The sequence below is a fragment of the Nerophis lumbriciformis genome, linkage group LG01 (genome assembly GCF_033978685.3).
Source record: "Nerophis lumbriciformis linkage group LG01, RoL_Nlum_v2.1, whole genome shotgun sequence".
Classification (NCBI taxonomy): Eukaryota; Metazoa; Chordata; class Actinopteri; order Syngnathiformes; family Syngnathidae; genus Nerophis; species Nerophis lumbriciformis.
The window spans coordinates 42612120-42637216 of NC_084548.2; the positions used below are offsets into that span (position 1 = coordinate 42612120).

The 25097-nt window shown below is 39.1% G+C and overlaps 2 protein-coding genes across 2 annotated transcripts in view; one reads left to right on the forward strand and one right to left on the reverse strand.

Moving 5' to 3' along the window:
* cables2b (Cdk5 and Abl enzyme substrate 2b) overlaps positions 1-25097 on the forward strand; it is a 63753-nt gene that overhangs the window by 13776 nt on the left and 24880 nt on the right. Inside the window, exon 2 of the mRNA XM_061982300.1 lies at positions 16753-16848. Within this exon, the coding sequence (XP_061838284.1) occupies positions 16753-16848 (96 nt within the window). The remainder of the gene's footprint in view (positions 1-16752; positions 16849-25097) is intronic.
* LOC140678954 (uncharacterized) lies at positions 8953-15108 on the reverse strand. Its single transcript, XM_072913527.1, has 2 exons — positions 14847-15108; positions 8953-14753 (listed from the first exon to the last, which is right to left on the reverse strand). The coding sequence occupies exon 2, from the start codon at positions 12872-12874 to the stop codon at positions 10844-10846; it is 2031 nt and encodes a 676-aa protein (XP_072769628.1). The 5' UTR covers positions 12875-14753; positions 14847-15108; the 3' UTR covers positions 8953-10843.

The window sequence follows — 25097 nt, forward strand, 5'->3', positions numbered from 1 at the left end:
TAGCATCATTTACATGTAATTTAATACATACCTAGTTGATTTAATTAATAATTTCTGATGTAAAAGGCAAATACGCCACCACATTAAAAAGAAAAAAAAGCTAAATGTAATAAATGGACATTGGGGTTGCAGCATACACCAATAATAACACAGAAATGTAACTCATCAGATCAGATATTGTACATGTTTCTGTTGTGAATAATAAAGGATTCATTTTAGGCTGCCTCTGAATAATAGCATGAAATATTCCAGCACCTTCATAACGTTTAGTTATACTAAAGTGTCACTCAAATCTAAATAGATTTAAATAGCTTTATCGGGCCTGGCTACATTGATCCATTATGAAACGAACCTGAGATATTTCAGTCCGCTACGTGTATTTCGAAATTGGTAACCGTGCGGTAACAACACAGAAAATGAAGTCATCGCACTATCCAAAAAGTTCCTAACACTCTGAAAGTTAATACACAAGAGTTGCTGCTGCACTTCCTTAAAAAAAAAATCTCCTCGTTAACAAAAGACTAAAAACACACAAAGACGGACACAAGGGATCAATATACTCGGACTGTGGACTTAAAAAGTTATATACCGTGAGGTCTTCCCTTCATCCGTGCTGCACATTATGTAGGAAACTGTCTTCTTTGAAGTCTTTAAAGTGAAGTGTTCCCACACTTTTGACGACTTAGGTCGTACACTTTTCTCCGCTGAACCATTGTTACTGCTTTCCTCCGCCATTTTTCGAATGTTTCCAGGCAAAGGAGACGGCGTCGTTACGTGAGCTGCACATGACACGTCATTGGCTGGCTTACTGTTTACTGCCAACTCATGAGACGTAGCCACAGCGCATGCACATAGCATAGATCCAACGAATCGATGACTAAATTAATCGCCAACTATTTTTTATAATCGATTTTAATCGATTTAATTGATTAGTTTTGCAGCCCTATGTGAAACAACAAGGACTGTGTGATGCATTACATTGTATCGTATGCATGTCGAAATAAACTGAAACTGAACTGAAAGTTAATTTCCATGGCGGCCACCTTGGATTTTGGGCTCTCACGAAGTTTGCCCACCATTTTGAAAAATACACCCCGGCCAAATTTTTTTAGTAACCCTCCTAGATGACAAATGTATTGAGAAACTGACTTTTCCTCTCCACGGTCACGGAAATGTCTTAGATCAGTGGTTCTCAACCTTTTTTCAAAGCATTTTTGGTTGAAAAAAAGAGATACAGAAGTAAAATACAGCACTATGTCATCAGTTTCTGATTTATTAAATTGTATAACAGTGCAAAATATTGCTAATTTGTAGTGGTCTTTCTTGAACTATTTGGAAAAAAAGATATACAAATAACTAAAAACTTGTTGAAAAATAAACAAGTGATTCAATTATAAATAAAGATTTCTACACATAGAAGTAATCATCAACTTAAAGTGGCCTCTTTGGGGATTGTAATAGAGATCCATCTGGATTCATGAACTTAATTCTAAACATTTCTTCACAAAAAAAGAAATCTTTAACATCAATATTTATGGAACATGTCCACAAAAAATCTAGCTGTCAACACTGAATATCGCATTGTTGCATTTCTTTTCACAGTTCTTTTTGACAGACATTTTAGTGAGGGTCAAACCATCATGGCACGGGGGAAACTCTGGGTTTATGGTAATGAAGGGAATAGCCTACTTGATTTGATGTTCAGTTTATGAACTTACATTCATATTTTGTTGAAGTATTATTCAATAAATATATTTATAAAGGATTTTTGAATTGTTGCTATTTTTAGAATATTTAAAAAAAATCTCACGTACCCCTTGGCATACCTTCAAGTACCCCCAGGGGTACGCGTACCCCCATTTGAGAACCACTGTCTTAGATGACCCAACTAATTGTAGGAGATTACATACCTGTATTAACTGTCATGTATTCAATGTTCTTAGCTGTGATATAAACGTAACGGCAAGGCAAAGGTGTAATGGTATCAGAGCACTTAGTAAAGCCATTCAGATTGCTCCAATGTCATTTCTATGCTTATAGTCATTAGGGAGCATGTCCGTGGTATCTTGGTAATGCATTGATAATATGCTATTATGTTTGAACAGTACATGAGATATAGTCCTAAATTAATGTATATGTTATATTAGCTCAGCAACTGGAGGTTTTCTAACTTTTGAAAATTATTGTAGCTAGTGTAGAGTCTAAAGAAAAGTTGAGTTGTTAATAAATTATGTTTTGACTCAAAGCTCCACGCCTTCTCTGGAAAATGTTTTGTTTGTCAAAGCTGTTCCTGATTTGTGCAATTATTGTAATGGTGACCTACATTTATTGTCTGCTTTCTTTCCAGACGTTCAAGTCCATTTTTTGCTTGTTCTTTGGTGACTACACAAAATGATTCTTACATTTTTTAAATGTCACTGTACACAAAGTTGCTTCAACTTGTTTTAAGTTATCTGACTGATAGTACAATATGACATTTTTTGTCCATGAAGATATGTTTATCTTAAAACATAAGATGTTTATCTATATATGTCTGGTTTCCTGTATCAGTGACACAGTATTTTCTCCTTTTTGGTACGTGTTAGAAATTGCAGTATCATGACAACAATGAGTGACAAGAAAGGTCAAGCAGATAGACACAGGGTGACATGTCATGCAGTTATGAACACATGCACACAGTGAAACAAACAAATATATATATATATATATATATATATATATATATATATATATGCACAAAGTCTATGTTGGAGCTAGTAATGCATGTGTTGTGTGGATCGAAAAATGTATGGCTAATCGGGTTAAGCACACCCTTCTGACAACACACTTATATACAGTAACAAAGAGAAGTAACTTAGAGGATGGAATCAGGCTGACATCATCTGCATGTCTTGGTGTGTCTAAACATGCATACCCCTCCAGTGAAAACAAAATGGAATTCCCCACTCTTCATGTACTCACAAACACACACGCGAACATAAGCACGCACGCACGCAAACACACACGCACACACACACACACACGCACGTAAACACACACACAAACACACATTAAAACACACACACAAACACACACTGAATTGGATAGCAATGCCATATACTGTAAGTCAGAGGTCCCTTCACGGCTGCAATTCTCTACTAATCTTCTCTAAACCAGATCATCCTTCTGTCTCCTATTTGGTTTTATTTAGCAACATGAAAAAAAAACCTCAAGTGTGATGCAGGTGCATTTCGACATCATCATCACCACCAAACAACAAACGTATTGTTGAATTAAGGCATCTATATTAGTGTGCATTATTATTTTACATAGTACATTTTTGACCTGTTTAGATTATGCAGGTGTAAACAATATTGTGGTTTCCATTTTACTTCCACAAATATATTTAGAGTGAAGGCCTGAGGTGACATAAAACAGACAACATGCCTCCTGGGTGAACGCCTGTGCGTATGTGTGTTTGGTTAGAGGATTTTAGCAACAGGACATTTAATCTATGATTGGTGGTTGGCCAGTAAGTATGTGTGGTAAGGATTTAGTTTGAGGGTATTTAAATAAGACTCTGATCCTTCTCTCTCTCTTTCTCATTCTCTCTCTCAAACACGCACATACACACATGCACACTCTGCGCACACACACTTAAAAATTGAAAATATTACACATTTCCAGGAATGTCTAGACAGTATTGTTATTATTGTAATTTTATTGTTGTATTGAAATATCTTTTCTGTAACACGGTTTAATTTTGTGTCCATGGTGTCAACAGCTGTCCACCTTAACCTTGACTTAAATTTGTCACAATCAAGATGTGGCGAGGTTGGTCCAATTTCAAAGAAGCAAGATCGAAGCAACAATGGAGTGCTTTTCAGAGTTTTATTCCAAATGTCTTAAGAAAAGTACAATCCTAAAGTACAAAACATAACACTGAAAGTAGAACTGTCCAAAGCAAACAAAACAAACCGAATTACTTAGCACAAATGCTAACACTACATTGGAGTGACATTTGCCACAAAGGACATTTGACGACCAGATAAAGATGAGACAGCAAACAGAAAACTAAATACACAAATTAAAAATACCTCTTTTCCACAGATGTGAAATTTGGTGCTGTAGTAAATTAAGTTCAGAGTCGGATTTGAACCCGTGTTGGCCGTGAAGTTCCACACCATTTTCCATCGCCCTCCGCAGCCGTGTCATTACGTCACAGTGGTTACGCCTCCGATTGGAAAATAATAGAAAATTAGCACGCAAACTTCAGCATATTCCTTATGAACAATGGCGGACACAAACATGCTGAATTTGTTGCTGCTGGTTGTGTAGTTAAAATTCACAATGCAGTTATGATGTCACCTTTTTTGTTACGTTTTTCTGGACGTCGGCACAACATTGCACCACTCAAGCCAGTGTTTACTATTTACAAGCTAATATATTTATTTTTATTTCTATATCTGACGATAAAATAATTGTGAAGCATCCCACATTAGAATAGCATTGATGAAATATTTCACTCATAACCATCAATCTGGGTTTTGAATGTGTTTGCTGCTGGTAGTGTGCTGGTGTTAATAAATGTATTTGCTCATTCTACTTTTCAAAGATGAATTTAAGGCACATTAAACAAAATATTCCTGTATTAACCAGATTATTGTATATGTGAAAAAAAATCATGGTTAAAACAGGAACATTGTGTACACATTCATTAAAAAGTTTTTGTTGAAAGTATTACTGTAGTTTGTTTTTATATATACACCAAAACTTACTTGTAAATGATGTAGATCTTTTTATGGCGCGTCTGGGATGTAATTTTTTCCTGTATATTCATGATGTCCTGATCTCACTGCCTGCAAAACAAGTGTATCTTTATATTGTAATAAAGTAACCTAACCTAAACACAGCACACATGTTCTAGTGTTGATCACTTGATATTAGCCAAATGCTACATACAGTCGCGATCAAAAGTTTACATACACTTGTAAAGAACATAATGTCATGGCTGTCTTGAGTTTCCAATAATTTCTACAACTCTTATTTTTTTGTGATAGAGTGATTGGAGCACATACTTGTTTGTCACAAAAAACGTTCATGAAATTTGGTTCTTTTATGAATTTGTTATGGGTCTACTGAAAATGTGCTGGGTCAAAAGTATACATACAGTAATGTTAATATTTGGTTACATGTCCCTTGGCAAGTTTCACTACAATAAGGCACTTTTGGTAGCCATCCACAAGCTTCTGGCAAGCGCCTGGTTGAATGTTTGACCACTCCTCTTGACGAAATTGGTGCAGTTCAGCTAAATGTGTTGGTTTTCTGACATGGACTTGTTTCTTCAGCATTTTCCACACGTTTAAGTCAGGACTTTGGGAAGGCCATTCTAAAACCTTAATTCTAGCCTGATTTAGCCATTCCTTTACCACTTTTGACGTGTGTTTGGGGGTCATTGTCCTGTTCGAACACCCAACTGCGCCCAAGACCCAACCTCCGGGCTGATGAGTTTAGGTTGTCCTGAAGAATTTGGAGGTAATCGTCCTTTTTCCTTGTCCCATTTACTCTCTGTAAAGCACCAGTTTCATTGGCAGCAAAACAGGCCCAGAGCATAATACTACCACCACCATGCTTGACGGTAGAAATGGTGTTCCTGGAATTAAAGGCCTCACCTTTTCTCCTCTATACATATTGCTGGGTATTGTGGCCAAACAGCAAATTTTTTGTTTTATCCGACCACAGAACTTTCCTCCAGAAGGTCCTATCTTTGTCCATGTGATGTCAGATGAAACAAAAATTTAGCTGTTTGGCCACAATACCCAGCAATATGTTTGGAAGAGAAAAGGTTTAGCATCATAAAATGTTAATACCTTAAACACTATAATAGTTAAGGAAAACATTTTTGTAGCACTAACCAGCACACACAAATGAGACAAGTATATGGAGATTTCGACATAGTTGGGGACTGTTTATGAATAATAACACGTTAGATACACTTTAATAACATAAAAAACATACACCTTTAACTTAAAAACTATCATAGTTAGACAAAAAATGATTGAAGCACAAACGAATGAGACTATTTTGGCATAATTTGGACTTCATTTGGAGAACGGAGAGGAGGCGGGGGGCTGTCTGACGTTTGATCAACCTATAAAAGAAACTAATAACAGGACAAACAACCATTTCAACTGCACAAACCAGCACAAATTATTGAGACTGGTTTGGGGAGGTTTTGACAAGGTAGGGGGCTGATTATCCCTCTGAATCTGTAAAAACTCAGAAACGAAAACAGCACAAACCACCATTTCAACTGCACAAACCAGCACAAATGTCGCACAAACGAATGAGACTATTTCAACTGAGTTTTTTTGTGAGGGGCCAACTTCACACAGGTAAAGAAATGAGTAAGATGTTGAGATGGTTTGTATGCTAAAGCTCACAAGTTTGAGCGAGAGTGCAGCATTCAAGCTCTCTCATTACTTGTATACATCAGTGCTTCTAACCATTGCTTTGGCAAACGACAAGCAGTGACCCAGATTGTGGTGTTTTTAAAACTCAAATTCTGTATCTTGGGGGGGTATAGTATTTTATTTTTTTTAAATTTTTTTTGTCATAAAAAATACAATCATGTGTGCTTACAGACTGTATCCCTGCAGACTGTATTGATCTATATTGTTATATAATGTATATATTGTGTTTTTTTATGTTGATTTAATTAAAAAAAAAAAAAAAAAATATATATATATATTTATTTTAATTTCTTGTGCGGCCCGGTACCGGTCCGTGGACCAATTGGTACTGCGGCACGGTGGTTGGGGACCCCTGGTCTAAAATGAGTGTTTTGTTTTTTATACGTGAAAATAAATTAAAGTAATATAGTATATAAATAGATGTATATAGTATAATATATTTGGGAGGCAACGAAAATTTGGTTGTCAAAAATAGACTTTGCTCACCAAAACCGGCTGTTTTGATAAAGTATCCACTTCCGCTGGTGGGTGGTGTCTTTGCCCGTGCACAGGAATGACGTAGCTTGCCCAAAGCTGACGAAAAACTCACATACGGGTTGCATTCAGGTCGCATTGCGTTTAGACTGAATTGATTTAGATCAGATTCCAATCGGATTTGAACTACATCCTGATGTTGCTTGAATCTGAGGTGAACAGATCAGATTTGAATCACTTTGGAGCATTTAGGCTGGAAAAAAATCTGATCTGTGTCACTTGTGGGCAAGAAATCAGATTAGATCAGTAAATTTACTACTGATTTATGGGCGTGTGTTGTTTGCCCTACCATAATAGTGAGATTTGATTAGGACAAATCTACAAGTACAGTTTTTCACATCCACCTTTGTTTAAGTCTTTCTTGTCTGTCGGTATGCAAAAACTACATCTAAATAAAAAATAAATATATATTAATTAGTTATCGATATCGGTCTTGAGAAGCAGGAAGTTAATGGTATGGACTTGAAAAAAATATATATCATGCAACCCTAGATATTTGTCTACATGTTTTCAGTTTGTGTCCTTATCTAAACAACCACCCACCTCCTCAGTAAAAGCCCCAGAGATGTTTCCATTCCCACAGAACTTTCCACAACATTCTGGAGAAATAAAAGCGTTCTCATGGTAGAGGGCTGTCTGTCATGCTGATTAGAATGTGGCTACAGATCTGCTGCTCTGATACAGGGACAGATTTAGACTGAAACTAGCACACATTCTGACATGTGTTGTTGTTTATGACTCCCAGAGTCAAACCAGACTTATGTGAATATCTGCATGATTCTTGGTCTGTGATATAGTAGATTTTAATGGTTCTCAGTAGTATACAGACACCAAATCACCTCACTGACACCGTAACAAGGTGGACTGTGTTGATGATGTCAAATGTAACATCCTTACAATTTATTGTAGGCTCTTTTCAACAAACTTTGCAAATTTGCTTGCAGTTGTGTTAAACCCAAAACCTTATTAACTAAAAGATACCCAATTCAATGTACTCAAACTACAAGAAGTCAAATATTTTGTCTATAGGCCCTTTTCCATCAACATTTCTGGAACTATTGGTTCCTGTAGAAGTGTGTGGTTTGTGTTTCCACCGCATTTCACAGTTCAAGGAAGTTTATACAAATCAGGCTGATGACATATGGAAAACTGGTTTAGTATATTTCTAAACTGATACCATGTAAATAAACGGACAATATTAGGTCACAGTTTTTTACTAAAAAGTAAGTACATTAAATGCAAAGCAATAATATACAAAACGATATGATTTAAATAAAATAAATAAGTACCAAATTGTTCATAAAAAGTCAGGCTTTTGTCCGTAATAACCAATTGTCAGAAAGTCGTCCTCTCAGTAAATTATGAATTCATGAGGGTCAAGCAGTTCCTTGTGCTCTATTTCAGCTGTAAATGACAATATATAAAGAATAAATGTCAGTGTTTATCTGACATCGACAACACAAACACATTGGCTTTAGCGTTTTGTTAGCATTAGCATTCAGTTGAATCGAGTTAAGGCTAATAACCACAAAAATTGAGTATCACGGACTACTTTTACAGCATATAATAAAATAAATAGTTAATAATTAATGCCATTCGTTCCACTTGTGTACTGCCTCCTTTATTTCACATTTATTCAACAAAGTCAGAATAGTAAGCAGCTCGTTTCTTTGCGTCCGGCTTCATACTCCTCCATAAATACGTTTAAAAGAGCCCACCCACTTCTCGTAGTTTTGCGTATCGAAATGAGGTTTGTAAAAATAATAAACAACAATAAACTGCATAGATAGAGTTTAAAGACTACAACTAAATAAAAACACTGTAAGATAGTTCCACTTATCAGCGTTTTTCACCACACAGATACCTCACAATAGTTGGTGCATGTTGAAATACCTTTTCATTTTTCTATCTCTCGCTCGTCAAGTTTGTTGTAATAGAAATACACAAGAAATAACACATAAACAAGTTGTCCTCCCATACTCCGCAATGGCGGTCGTCTGTTTGAACAATAAGTTTTAAGAACACCCCCAACGGTGTTCAACCAATCAGCGTTTGACAGCATAGCCCGCCCCCGAAAAGGTTCAGGGTAGCTTCGAAAAGTCCCACCTTGCTAGGAGAAACGCTGAAAGATTCCTGAAGAACTAAATCGTCCCTGGTAGTTTTTGGTGGAAACACAGGGGGAACTTTATTCACCCAGGTAAATGAGAAGGATGCTGAAAATGTTTCTGTAGGGGAAAAAAGGGCCTTGTTACTCACTCCGAGGTCTTAATCAAGGCTCAAGTTGTTCGTTTTTCTCAAACAGACATTTATTTTCAGCCACGCCTTCTCCTCGTCACAACGATGCCAACACAATGCCAAAATAATGCCGTCAGAACTAATAAATAAGAAAAAACAGAACTTACAATTAGTCTGACATCCAATAACATAAAACACATTGATTTCACATACATATCAAAAAGAATCATACCTCCTTGGCCTCACAAACTCAGAGGGAATAAAGTTTCTTTCCAAGCCGAGACTCCATTAATCTCTTCCATTTGCTGTCTCATGCTGCTTCCCTTTTTTCCGTCACATATTAATTGTCCCCCCAACAATGTGACCAAACCGGAACAAAAAATATGTTCCTCTCCAATTTACATGAGTTTTGTAACAAAAATAAAGTTAACTTATACTTGCATGAAATTACCAAAGGAAATACATTTTTAATCACATTAAATGTAAATATGAACTTATATTTATACATTGTATTTATTTACTCTAACCAACTATGAAATTATATAACATATATACAATGTGCTTCTGTCAGCAGCTACACTCCCACCAAATCTAATGTGTTTTCCCTTTTCAGACTAGTGTGGGTCTATTCTGCTTCAAACAGTGTAACTGTCTTGTGGATAGGTCTGTCCAAGTGTGTCTGCTTGTTGAGTCGTGTGCCATGGTCAACTAATGTAGAGTCACTGATTAGAAGCTGCACTTTGCGCACACATCCATCTTCACTTGGATACACTGCAGTGACCTTAGCGAGTTTCCAATCGTTTCTGGGTGCTGTGTCATCTTGTATGAGCACTTTATCATTGACTTTGGCATTCCTTCTTGTCTTCTGCCATTTCTGTCTTTGCTGTAGGTTCAACAAGTATTCCTTTCTCCATCTGCGCCAGAACTCATTGGCGAGATATTGCACTCTACGCCATCTCTTGCGTAGGTATAGGTCTTCCTTCACAAATCTGGTGAGCTTTGCAATAGCTTTGACAAATCTCGACCAGCTGAAGAACTTCTCAAAACGTTCTTCCAGAGAAACCACCTTGAGTGTGCGGTGTATGACAGCTTTGCGTACTTCTGAGTCTCTTGCGTCAAGTTCTCCCACCTTGCACTCTCCACTGGGTAGCTCTTCTTGCCATAGAAGACTTGGCCCACTGAACCAGTTTGAGGCGATTAGATCTTTGGCCTTGAGTCCACGCAATGCATGGTCTGCAGGATTGTCCTCCGATGCAACATACTTCCACTGTGTGGGGATGGTATTCTCTCTGATACGTTGGATGCGGTTCGCTACGAACACATGAAAGCGTCTTGCCTCATTGTTGACATATCCCAAGACGACTTGTGAATCTGTCCAGAAGAATTCTTCAACATTCAGCTCCAACTCTGCATTGAGCATGTCACTTGTACGCACTGCAACGACTGCTGCAGACAGCTCCAACCTTGGTACTGTAGTGACTTTGGTAGATGCTACTCTGGACTTCGCGAATACAATAGAGCAATGGATTGCTCCTGGGCCATTCCAAAATTTGCACAAGACCCCCACCAGCTTGTTGGTCAATTCTGGTCCGGTCAAAAGGTAATCATTCAACAAGACTCCTTCATACTTCACCGAACAATCGAAAGACCACTCTTATTTTTCCGGGCTTTTGGGGATGGTACACCCCATGATGTGGAATGTACCAGGCAGGACCTTTGTCCAGTTCTTCAGGAGGCACCTTTTCTGCATCTCCGTGCTCTATTGTTTCATTCATGAACTTCATGTAGTCTTTGTGATACGGTTTGTCTCTTTCAAATCTTTTCTTCAAACACTTGAGTCGATGTTCTGCACATTTCTTGTTGTTCTGTAAGTTTGGTCTGTCTTTTTTGAAAGGCAAAGGTAGTTCACAATGACCATCTTCTTGCATTTTCACTACTCTTTCCATTATTGAAATGAACCGCAAGTCTTCTTGGGAGAAATGAGAGTCTTCCACTTTTCTTTCGTTGAAATCAGACTCAAGCACTTTAATCACATCCAATGGTGTAATCACTTCTTTGACTTGGGTGCGACAAATGTAGTGCACTTCCTTCAACAACTGATCAGATGGTGAATTGGGTGTCACTTCCTTGACAACAATCCTGTGGCTGCATCCAATTGCATCTCCATAGTCAACACATGGATCAAGTCCTCCAACTATGGTCCAGCCAAGATCTGTTTTCTGCGCAAAGGGCTCATTGTCTCTTCCTGACACGACTTCTCTGGGTACCAGAGCTTGTGAACAGTTGTAACCTATTAGCAGACCAACATCGCATTCAATTAGAGTGGCGATCTCATCAGCGAGGTGCTCTAAGTGAGGCCATGCTCTTGCTGCGTTCGGAGTGGGAATGTGACTTAGATTGGCAGGGATAAACTCTCTTGTATATGTCATGGGAAGTGGGATTCTCTTTGACGAGTAGAAGCCTCTGACTTGTAGATCTGTCAGCTTTTGACTAGGAACGACTGTGTCTTTGGATGACAGTGTGGAGAGCTTTAACTGCACATCTTTCTTGTCTGTGTCCAAAACATCTGCTTTTTCTTGCAGAACAAATGTTGTGTCACTCTGACTGCCTAAAAGAGCGTAAAGCAATAGTTCTTTTTCTGGATTATTTGTTGTGGACAACCACACTGGAACAATTGTGGATGTGAGGTCAGTATTGTTACTTTGGATAACACGGTTTGAGATAGCCTCATTTGGTGTTTCTTGACTTGGTTCCTTAGTTTGTTTGGTTTCCTTTGACTCACTTGTCCCCTTTGTTTCTCTTTGGATGTTCTTATTCTTTCTTGACTCTTTGTCTCGTTCTTCATGTAAGCATGTTGGGTGTTTCCCCTTACATGTGTTGCAGATACTTCTCTTTTCGCATTTCTTTGAGATGTGTCCAGATTTAAGACAACCAAAACACAATCCCTTGTCCTTTACAAATTGCACCTTTGCAGCGTTCTCCTTCTCCATGAACTTTCGACATGTCAGAATGTTGTGATTTGACCTTTCACAGAATTCACACTTCAGTGTATCGGTTTTCTCCTCCGTACTGCTTATCAATGTCCTTGCTCCAACATTCCGAGTCATTGGAGTTTTCGCTTTCTCTTTCTCTGAATCGTTTGCCTTGAGAGCACTTAGAGATGTCACTGGGTTGCACGCGATCCTGGCTTCCTTTTCTACAAAGTTGACAAAATGGCTGAATGTAGGAAATGAACCACACTGATCTTCAATCTCAACTACTTTACGATTCCATCTTGCCGTAAGCCAATCAGGAAGCTTGCTGAGCATTCTCTGGTTCTCATAGCAGTCATTTAAAATTTGAAGACTCTTTATCTGTAGCATTGCCACTTCGCAACCTTTGAGAAAGTCTGAGAACTCTCTTAGTTCCACATTATCCTTGGTTCCAATTCTTGGCCATGCTGAGAGCTTATCTCTGAAAGCTTTGGCGATTACAAATGGACTACCATATCTTTCTTCCAGAGTGTTCCAAGCTGTACGGTATGCCATTTCTGTTCCGAGCAGAAAGTAGCTTTCAACTGCCTTTCTCACAGGACCGCCAACATACTTTCGGAGGTAGTAGATCTTTTCAGCCACTGGGATGGTCTTTCTTTCAATCAGTAATTGAAAATACATTTTCCAGTCCTTATACTTGATGGGATCTCCATTGAAAACTGCGGGCTCTGGAACCGGTAGACGGCTAATGTTGATGGACTCTGCCAAGGCTGTAGCCAGTGTTGTTATGCCATTTTCTGGTGTTTTATTGCTTGCAGGTTGCCCTCGTGTGGTGTCTTTTGGTATGACTGGTTGTGCATATGGATTGCAACCTGAAGATTAAATTTTCACTTCAGAATGTCTTACTGGCTTGGATGGTAGCTTTCTTGGTGTGCTCCTTCCATGCAGAAGATCTGACAATTCCTCATCTGAGTTGCCTTCTTGTTCATACACTTCCAGTCGCGCTTTTGCAGCATTCATTTGCTTTACCGTTTCCAAGCGTTCAAGTTCCCTCTTCTTTCGTTCCATTTCTTTCTCAAGCATTTCGAGTTCACTTTTGCCACGTTCCATTTCTTCTAAGACCAACAGAGTGGCTTCAGCTGCAGCTACTTCTGCTGCTGCGTCTTGCCTTTTTGCAGACAGCTGACTTGAACGTCGACTACTTGAGTTTTTGGATCTTTGCAACGATGCTAAAATAAACGCTGAGCGAGTTTCACTCCAGTGAAATGACCTCTTGTCTTGATCTCGCTCATCTTCTTCTGCTGCAAGATTCTCTTGTGCTTGTTGGAAAACCTTCTGAGAAACTGCATCACATGTGTCAACTCTGCGGCGAGTGTTTCCATCAGGAGTTTCATGACTACGTAGTTCTTCATATGCTTGCATGACTTCACCAGAAGTTTCTTGTATACGAGCAATGTGATCGTGCAAGCTTGCTATATCAGATGCGTCAAGTGCTCTTTTTGCTTGTTTGGCAGTAGATTTCCATTTTTCATAACTGGCGTTGAATCGAGCTTGAAGCTTGCTCACCATTTCCTCATGAAACGCTTGGCCTTTCTCAGTGAGCTTTCTGGGTCTTGTACTTTTCCTTAAGCCCTCTTCTTTCACTGCTTGACTTGTGCTCGGCTCATGGGGATTTGGGATCGCAACTTCTCCAGGATCTTCTTGCAGCAACACCACAGCGTGTCGAGTGTCAATGTGTTCTTGGTCAGACATGTTGTTAGCCTATTGATTTTGTGTTTTAGCTTAATTTGGTTTGAATATTAGCCAACTTGAAAGTTTGGATGAAAATGTATTAACTGTAGTTGAATAAAAATGTAAATGTAGGCTAACTGTCAACTTAGATATGTTTGGGTTTGCTTTTTCTTTCAAAAATAAAGTTTGTGTATTATGACAGTATTTTTAGTTAAAGTTTATCTTCTTCCACTTGTTATAAAACACACATACATTTCAATATCAAAAAATGTATTATAAATGTGCCTTTTAAATACCTTGATGTGCTCTTTTAAATTGCCAAAACCAAAACAAGCAATTAATTTAAGATAAGCTTTGCAATGATAATCACCTTGTATCATACAAGCACTTTCTTAACTTAAATAATTACTTCGCACCACAGCAGGATATCCCTTTTAGCATTTAGAAAGTCCCTTTTCAAGTTAGCAGGTTAAACCAACATTCACATTTAACTTGTTTTAAATGTGTTACTTGGTGTTGAGTTAACCACGCTGCACCGTTGGACCCTGATTGCTTCTGGATTTCCGTGCATGCGGCTTCTTTCCTTTGAAGATTGAGAGCGATGTCACTCATCAAACAGCTGCTCGTTAACGGCTCCGCTGCTGCTACAGGCTCCCTCTCGTCTCTCTTTCTCTTCAGCGCGATGTAGGCTGAGTTCTGACTGTTACTCCTTCCGAGGTCTTAATCAAGGCTCAAGTTGTTCGTTTTTCTCAAACAGACATTTATTTTCAGCCACGCCTTCTCCTCGTCACAACGATGCCAACACAATGCCAAAATAATGCCGTCAGAACTAATAAATAAGAAAAAACAGAACTTACAATTAGTCTGACATCCAATAACATAAAACACATTGATTTCACATACATATCAAAAAGAATCATACCTCATTGGCCTCACAAACTCAGAGGGAATAAAGTTTCTTTCCAAGCCGAGACTCCATTAATCTCTTCCATTTGCTGTCTCATGCTGCTTCCCTTTTTTCCGTCACATATTAATTGTCCCCCCAACAATGTGACCAAACCGGAACAAAAAATATGTTCCTCTCCAATTTACATGAGTTTTGTAACAAAAATAAAGTTAACTTATACTTGCATGAAATTACCAAAGAAAATACATTTTTAATCACATTAAATGTAAATATGAACTTATATTTATACATTGTATTTATTTATTACTCTAACCAACTATGAAATTATATAACATATATACAATGTGCTTCTGTCAGCAGCTACAGGGCTTATAGTTGACACACAGTGTCACACACACAGGAGATGTGTAGTAGATAGTAGACAGTAGATTTTGTATTACTTGTAATCTGGTAACTGTAGCAGAGAATGTACGACTGCGTTCTTGACACTGGGTTGTTGAAGCTTAATGTGGTATTGAATTTAATTGATAGTAGCTCACTAGGAATGAGGGATATGATCTAAAATCTTTATTGCTATATATATTGCAGGCTCCTGCGATAACGATAAATGATAATACTGTACAACCATTTCAAAACAGGTTACTAAGTCTCCTAATTTAGCTGCTGATGAATGCGATAACATTGGGTCATTTCCAGTTGTATTATTTCATCAAAACTATTATTAATCTACTTGCTAATTTACTGTTAATATCTGGCAGCACGGTGGAAGAGGAGTTAGTGCGTCTGCCTCACAATACGAAGGTCCTAAGTAGTCCTGAGTTCAATCCCGGGCTCTGGATCTTTCTGTGTGGAGTTTGCATGTCCTCCCCGTGACTGCGTGGGTTCCCTACGGGTACTCCGGCTTACTCCCACCTCCAAAGACATGCATCTGGGGATAGGTTGATTGGCAACACTAAATTGGCCCTAGTGTGTGAATGTGAGTGTGAATGTTGTCTGTCTATCTGTGTTGGCCCTGCGATGAGGTGGCGACTTGTCCAGGGTGTACCCCGCCTTCCGCCCGATTTTAGCTGAGATTGGCTCCAGCGGCCCCCGCGACCCCAAAGGGAATAAGCAGTAGAAAATGGATGGATGGATGGATGGATCTGGTTACTTTCTTTTGTAACATTATTGACTGACAGTAAATTATATTTTGCAGTTGTATAATGAAAACACTCATGCATGGGCTAATGATTTGCGTTCTTAGAAAAATAAATGTTTTTTTGAATTTATATAGTGACCTAAGTGGAACATTCCTGAGCATCCTGTGGAATGAGGATTTCCGTGGAAATAGTATGTCTGAGAAAATTCCATCATGGACAAGGGTTATAGTAAACGCTAAAGATAGAATCCTCTTAAATAGAGTTTTAGATATCTCAAAGAGAGAAGTGACTGCTGAGAAAGTTAGCAGTAGGAGTAACTGTTATTTAAAAGCCATGCGGTGCGGAATCTCTTGGCCAGCTATAGAAAACGGTGACAGATGCAGTGCATATGTGTGTGTATGTGTGTCTGTGTGTTGTGCTGATGTCACGAATGTTATATAATGGCTGTGATGTCATTGAGCCAATCTCTTTGGCCTGATTTTGTGTTGAGTTCTGTTTTAATCTTTAAGGTTAACGCCCTGATGAAATGTGACACGTTGACCTTCAGCAGACAGTCACTTTTAGTCATAGACAAGAATGACACAGCAATGTTGCGTTTGCATTATTTCATTAATTTGCAATACAAAAAAACATAAAAAAATTTTTGTTTGAATGACCATGATGTCAGGTGATTAAGTGTAGTGAAAATGTGCATGTTGATTGTATGTTGATTTTTGCTATGCACTTAATTATTTTCATAATTGGTCTGGATTCTGAAACTTTGTTCATTTATTTTACTGTAGGACTCGTAATCTGTCAGGCGGGTCTCCTAAGCCTCGACACACCAAGAAGATCCACTTCATCAAAAACATGAAACAGTACGACACAAGGGGTAGCAGGTGAGACACACACACACACACACACACACACACACACACACACGCACACGCACACACAGACACACACACACACACACACGCTACCTAAGGCTGCCTCAAATATTACAATCAACCTAAAACGGTCAAGACAATAATGTACTTAATGTTGTTCATTTGCTACATTTGTGTCAGCATACAAGTGTGTTGTTGTTGATTGAAATAGATGAACAACTGGAATAGATTAAAACCTAGACAAGATCTGGAGAAAACCAGCCCAACCCACATTTTGAAATAATTTTTTCAAACCTTTATCATTGAAGCTGCAGCGGGAAATAGGATTTTCAATGTAAATGACTGTAAATCATATATTAATGACATTATCCCAATGGTTTCTGAGGCGAGAGCGTCTGCGCTTTTAGGTGAGTTACAGGTCATTACGGTAATTATAGGGATTACTTAACAGCGGGAAAAATCAATGTTACAAAGCAGAGTGGATGGGGTCTGCGTACAGTGCAGGGACACAGAAGCAACCTTTTGATGACTAAATTTGCAGAAAAGTAATATTTGATTGGACATTAAGTGTTTTTACCCTTTACTGCCTGCTGCAAACTGGCAGTAAAGGGTTTGATGTGTGTTTGCTTAATTTCAAAACTTTAAATATTGTGTCTATGTATGTATGTATGTATGTATGTATATATATATATATATATGTGTGTGTATATATATATATATATATATATATATATATATATATATATATAGTCCAACTCTCAGTCAATTTGTTTAAACCCATGTGCCTATGTGTCAAAATATAATTGCCCAATATTTGCCTAGACCAGGGGTGTTCAAATTACAGAAACTACAAATGCCGCTCGCCGGAGTCTTCAGTGTGGCCCGCGAGACATCACAAGTTTTACAAGAAGATTGACACACGGCGTGATTTTGTCTAAATTTAGTCGCCTGTTGACTGAATTTGAGTAATATTGCTGCACTCTTGTACTCAATGGTGAATGACCACAAATTTAATTTCAAAGTGACTAGAGCACAGCATCAATTTATATGACCCAATCCAAACAACTTTCCCTACTCATGGTGTAAATTACTTTTAAAGGGGAACATTATCACAATTTCAGAAGGGTTAAAACCATTAAAAATCAGTTCCCAGTGGCTTATTTTATTTTTCGAAGTTTTTTTCAAAATTTTACCCGTCACGCAATATCCCTAAAAAAAGCTTCAATGTGCCTGATTTTAACCATCGTTATATACACCCGTCCATTTTCCTGTGACGTCACATAGTGATGCCAACACAAACAAACATGGCGCATAGAACAGCAAGCTATAGCTACATTAGCTCGGATTCAGACTCGGATTTCAGCGGCTTAAGCGATTCAACAGATTACGCATGTATTGAAACGGATGGTTGTAGTGTGGAGGCAGGTAGCGAAAACGAAATTGAAGAAGAAACTGAAGCTATTGAGCCATATCGGTTTGAACCGTATGCAAGCGAAACCGGCGAAAACGACACGACAGCCAGCGACACGGGAGAAAGCGAGGACGAATTCGGCGATCACCTTCTAACCAACGATTGGTATGTGTTTGTTTGGCATTAAAGGAAACTAACAACTATGAACTAGGTTTACAGCATATGAAATACATTTGGCAACAACATGCACTTTGAGAGTGCAGACAGCCCAATTTTCATCAATTAATATATTCTGTAGACATATCCTCATCCGCTATCTTTTCCTGAAAGCTGATCTGTCCAGTTTTGGAGTTGATGTCAGCAGGCCAGGGAAGCTAGGGTCGATATTCTTCTCTTGATCATCTTCGGTGGCATAAGGGACGGTGTGAGCCAAGACATCCAGGGGGTTTAGCTCGCTTGTCTGCGTGAACAAACTGCCGCCATTGCTTGCCGTTCTACCGAGGTCTTTTGTCCCTGAATTGCTCACACACTCCGGCAGATTCAATGGGGGTCTGGCGGCAGATTTCTTTGACTTTATCGTTGGAAATGCATCTGCTTTGAGTGTCGCAGGATATCCACACATTCTTGCCATCTCTGTCGTAGCATAGCTTTCGTCGGTAAAGTGTGCGGAACAAACGTCCAATTTCTTGCCACTTTCGCATCTTTGGGCCACTGGTGCAACTTGAATCCGTCCCTGTTCGTGTTGTTACACCCTCCGACAACACACCGACGAGGCATGATGTCTCCAAGGTACGGAAAACAGTCGAAAAAACGGAAAATAACAGAGCTGATTTGACTCGGTGTTTGTAATGTGTTTGAGAAAATGGCGGATTGCTTCCCGATGTGACGCCACGTTGTGACGTCATCGCTCCGAGAGCGAATAATAGAAAGGCGTTTAATTTGCCAAAATTCACCCATTTAGAGTTCTGAAATCGGTTAAAAAAATATATGGTCTTTTTTCTGCAACATCAAGGTATATATTGACGCTTACATAGGTCTGGTGATAATGTTCCCTTTTAACAAAAAATAAAGTCAACACACGGTCGCACATAAGACACCTCCTGCTCTTTGAACATTGTGACATTATAAAACACCTATATATGATTTAAAATTACACATATGTAAATCCATTACAGTGTACAATGTGTGATATGAAAAACACACTCGTCACACTTACGCATGTTTGGCGCATTTTAGCTGCTTGATATTTCTGATTGATTACAAAACCTTAGAGAGGTTGTCAGGGAAGTAAACAAGGTAGGAGTCGAACTTTCACACACTCTTAATATTTAACGGTTTATCGTTTATACTTCATATTGCATTATTGTCAGGATCTGATGCGGGGGGGTGGGGGGATGTTAAAGTTGAAGTAGTTGAAGTTATGTGTTGTTATGTCTGTTGTAGCTTGCTTCAATCAATGCAAACTGAAGTGTTATAATGGTACAAAAGGCTGTTGTTACGTCACAATCAACGCTCTGTCATGTGGCAAAAAAAAGTGTGTGTGTTTGTGGGTGTGTGACTGTGTTTTTGTTTGCGCGCGTGTGTGCATCCATATAACAGCATAATTGCGATTACCCTCGAAAATATGGCTTAATCGCAATTTGTACTGGCAAACTTCTCTTTTCAATTTGGTATGAAATTAATTTGCAGACTTAAAGCATTGCAATCGCAGCTTATTTAAAAACAGCTGTGTAATTGTTATCACAAATACACTCCGAGACAACACGCATATGTTGATACTAACATTCTGTATGGAAGGAACAACAACCCCACAACAGTCATATTCGTGAAGTTCGCAAACAGGAAATTCCAAACCGCACTTCTAAAACATGGAGAGAAGCTAAAGAGTACTAATTTGTACATGAATGAACATCAAAATAAACTAATATCATAATTAAGGCTGTCAAGTGATTATAATTATAATCAGATTAACAGTGTTGGGACTAATACGTTACAAAGTAATGCGTTACTGTAACGCCGTTAGTTTCGGCGGTAACTAGTAATCTAACGCGTTATTTTTTATATTCAGTAACTCAGTTACCGTTACTACATGATGCGTTACTGCGTTATTTTACGTTATTTTTTATGTAGTATCGGCTAGAAACAGAAGCGCTGCGGTGTCGTTCTTCTGAATCTTTCTCTGTCACAAGCCGGAGAGTAGAAAAGAGCCGTGTGTGGGTGTGGGGAGGGGAGGGACACACGTGATCCGCGGTTTGATATATGAAACAAAAAAAAAAGTTGTTCGCACGTTCATTCCACACACAGCGTGGTCATGGCGAGCGGAGTAACGGAGGAGCTTGAACGCCCTGCGCCATTTAATCGGTGTGTTCATAGGTGCAGACTCTGTTGTGCAAAACGAGGGTTTTAAATACATGCTGAACGTGCTTGAGCCACGTTACGACATCCCGTCGCTCACCCACTTCAGCGATAAGATCGTGCCAGATCTTTATGAGCAGGAGAAGAAAAAAGTTGTGGATGAACTATCCCGAGCATCATCTGTTGCGCTCACGACAGACTGGTGCACGTCCAGGGGAACTATAAGCGCTCACTTCATCACAGCAGACTGGGAGATGAGAAGACACGCCCTCTCTACGAGAGTCACCTTGCGCAGGTACTGACACAAGCAGTGGAGGAATGGAAGATAAAGATATCCCAGTCACACGTGATAATGCCAAAAATCAAATAAATGCAGTGAATGAGGCAGGACTGGGACCACAAATAGGTGCTTTGCACATGTAGTGAATTTGGCATCACATCTCAGTCAATAGGATGGAGCGCCTCCTTGGGAGGATCAGAAAGAAGGTTTTCTACTTCTACCCAAGCACAACAGCTGCTCATGTGTTTAAGACAAAGCAATAAATGCTAAAGCTGACTACTCATAAAGCTCATACATGATGTCCCAACGAGGTGGAACTCCACTTATGATGTGTTGGAGCAGCAGGCAGCTACATACTCTGCATTGACCCACAAGACCCTGAAAACAAATGTCAAAGACATCTTCACCCTCTCTGATGACGATGTGAGAGTGGCAGAGGAGGTCCTCCAGGTGCTTAAACCCCTCAAAACTGTTACATCTCTACTGAGCACTGAAACTTCACCATCTGTGTCAATGATCCTGCCACTGAAAACAAGGATTCTACAATCCATGGCTCCAAGTGTAGAAGACAGCAGCATCACTCCAGATGTCAGGCTTTATTTCACTACCTATGTTTCAAGGAAGATGATGTGCCTTCTTATGTTGCACTTTAAGTTGTTTTTTATTAATGGTCATTGGTCCAAGTTTAAAGAAAGGAGAGATGCCTTTTTATGTTGCACTGTTTTTCATTAATTATGTTAAAAGGAAAATAAAAATGCATGTCAAGTTGATCAACAGATTGTATTATTCTCCAGTGGAATAACAGTACTGAAATGAAGGCTAATATGGGAGCTTTAAAAAAAAAAAGAAGAAAAAAAGAAGTAACTAAATAGTTTTCACAGTAACGCATTACTTTTTGGTGTAAGTAACTGAGTCAGTAACTGAGTTACTTTTGAAATAAAGTAACTAGTAACTGTAACTAGTTACTGGTTTTCAGTAACTAACTCAATACTGCAGAGTAATCACAATTTTGAACTGTGATTAATCATGGTTAATCACATGTTAATATTGGTTATGGTTAAGTTTATTTCAAACATGTATACAGATACAATGTGATGCATGATATAATTTACATATTCTCATTTCTCTTTACAACTTGTCCAAAAAGAAGTACAAAGAAACAAAACTTATTTATTCCTACCATTTTTCCAATTCATAGCAATCACTAACACCTTTTTTCACTTCCTGTTCTCATCTTGTAACACAATTTACATCCATAAATTCGAAATACAACCTTTCTCTTAATAGTTAAGACAGTCATGATTCACATAATGAGATGAATATCTCATTTTCAACAAAGTTTAAGATGTTTATCAAGATTCTTCTTCCTTGTACTTTGTAAACACTAGTTTGAACAACCTCTTAAACTGAATTATGTTAGTACATTGTTTGACTTTGCTTAATCCATTCCATAATTCAATTCCACATACTGATACTAAAGGTTTTAAGTTTTAGTGCATATAATGTTTTAAATTAGATTTTCCTCTGAGGTTGTATTTTTTATTTTTAGAATAATTGTTTTTATACACACTTATTCGCTTGCATAAATACAATTTACTTAGGAAACAAATCCAATTTTGTAGTTAGAACATCATACAGGAAAGTTTTTATAATGTTTTACTGAACTGCAATTCATTGATTTGCTGAAAACTTGGTGACAATAAGTAAAGTAAGAATTAAGTGCACATTTTGAAAGTCTTTGCATTAATATAGTAAACAAGGTACAGATGTACAGTATGTTAATAGATAATGTAGTAAACACACCCATAAACATCTTTACATAGTGCACCATATACATCTGCATTTACTCTTCCTTAGTTTAACCATTTGCTTAAAAACGAACAAGCTTATTTACCTTTTCAGATGACAGTGCTACGACGGTAGTTGGCGATATGAACGACATTTTGCAGGACTTAGTCTTTACAGATGCTAAGTAGCCTACATGCGGTGGCTTTCCATTTAGAAAAGGCATTGTTTAACTTATCTGTGGTAAACTCAGCCAGCATAGTTTGTTGTTCTCGGTTTGCTGTCGATGTAGCATGTAGCGGCACCATCCTCAGGTTCATGTTTCACTTTAGGATGGTATTTTAAACTTTATGTGCGTCGATGATTAAAAAAAATTGTTGCTGCAATACTAACTAATCACCTCAGTTTTTCTAAAGTTTAGTCAGAGGTTTTTTTAAGCGAAATCGGGCGCAGAGCACACCGCTCTATCATCACACTGGCGTGTGACGTGATCACTGCCTGTGCAATGTGCGCCGACTTCCGACAGTCAAAGCAAACACTATAATTTATTTTCATTCATTTATGATAACGCCATAGTTATTTTTCATTAATCGCATGTGTTAGCGCGTTAATGTTGACAGCTCTAATCATAATCTAAAATATGTCGATAGTAAAGGCAGTCAAAAGGCTGTTCTGCTAATAATTCCTCAGACTGAACATTGAACAAAGCGAAGAAAACCCCACTAATGTGATTAGCAACTATAGACCAAAGTGGGGTAAAGCAAATAAACTTCTCCCTGTTTGACTTAAATAACTATACCGACAATATTCCAATGAGGACCACATATTAATACTGTATTCTTTTTGTTTTAAACTTCTTGTCATTTTCAGAAGATCTGAGCCGTTGTTTGTCTACTCGTGTCATTGTGTTCATCTTAACTCTTTCTCTACTGTATTCTATTCTTGTCCTTTCTTTGTTGAGAGAACAAATCAGACCTCTAGTCAGAGGAACAGAACTACTTGTTCGATAATTATAGACTATAGGCTGATTGTTCTAAAATAGCTCTTACAACGAGCAGAGGAACTGTTGTTGGTGAGCTGTCATTCCGTAGTCACAAAGTGAAGAGAATATGCAGACGAAAAACATTGGAAGTGGCACAGACTTGTGAAAACAATAATGTATCAGCAGTGAAAAGTCTTATTACTGTTTGAAATTAGTCATGCAGTTCATGCAGCTGATTAAAATGTGTGTATTAAATTCTCTGTATGCCATTAAAACGTGCAACGTGTTATGCTAAATTTAATAAACCAGACACATCTAGCAGATTCTCCTGTCAGAGAGAGTTTCAATTCCCACCCCCGTAAGAACTTTGAACATGTCACGAGGGAGGTGCTGGACATCGAGTCTGAGTGGACCATGTTCCGCACCTCTATTGTCGCGGCGGCTGATTTGAGCTGTGGCCGCAATGTAGTTGGTGCCTGTCGTGGCGGTAATCCTAGAACCCGTTGGTGGACACCAGTGGTGAGGGATGCCGTCAAGCTGAAGAAAGAGTCCTATCGGGTTCTTTTGGCTCATAGGACTCTGGAGGCAGCGGACAGGTACCGACAGGCCAAGCGGTGTGCGGCTTCAGGCCTATGGTCATGAGCTTTGGGTTATGACCGAAAGGACAAGATCACGGGTACAAGCGGCCGAAATGAGCTTCCTCTGCCGGGTGGCGGGGCTCTCCCTTAGAGATAGGGTGAGAAGCTCTGTCATCCGGGAGGAGCTCAGAGTAAAGCCGCTGCTCCTCCACATCGAGAGGAGCCAGATGAGGTGGTTCGGGCATCTGGTCAGGATGCCACCCGAACGCCTCCCTAGGGAGGTGTTTAGGGTATGTCCGACCGGTAGGAGGCCACGAGGAAAGACCCAGGACACGTTGGGAAGACTATGTCTCCCGGCTGGCCTGGGAACGCCTCGGGATCCCCTGGGAATAGCTGGACGAAGTGGCTGGGGTGAGGCAAGATGGGGAGAGGCAAGATGGATGGATGGATCTATCCATCTTCTTCCACTTATTCGAGATCGAGTCCCGGGGGCAGCAGCCTAAACAGAGAAGCCCAGACTTGCCTCTTCCCAGCCACTTTGTCCAGCACCTCCCGGGTGATCCCCAGGCGTTCCCAGGCCAACCGGGGACCTGTGATCTTGTCCTTTCGGTCATAACCCAAAGCTCATGACCATAGGTGAGGATGGGAGACCGACCGGTAAATTGAGAGCTTTGTCTTCCGGCTCAGCTTCTTCTTTACTACAACGGATCGATACAGTGTCTGCATTATTGCAGACGCCGCATTGATTCGCCTGTCGATCTCACGATCCACACTTCCCTCTCTCGTGAACAAGACTCCGAGGTACTTGGGGCAAGTTCTCCTCCCCAACCGGGAGATGGGCCACCAGACCCACACCAAAAATTAATT

Coding starts and splice junctions, on each gene's coding strand:
- LOC140678954 (XM_072913527.1), bottom strand. CDS start 12,874: ATGTATTTTCAATTACTGATTGAAAGAAAGACCATCCCAGTGGCTGAA.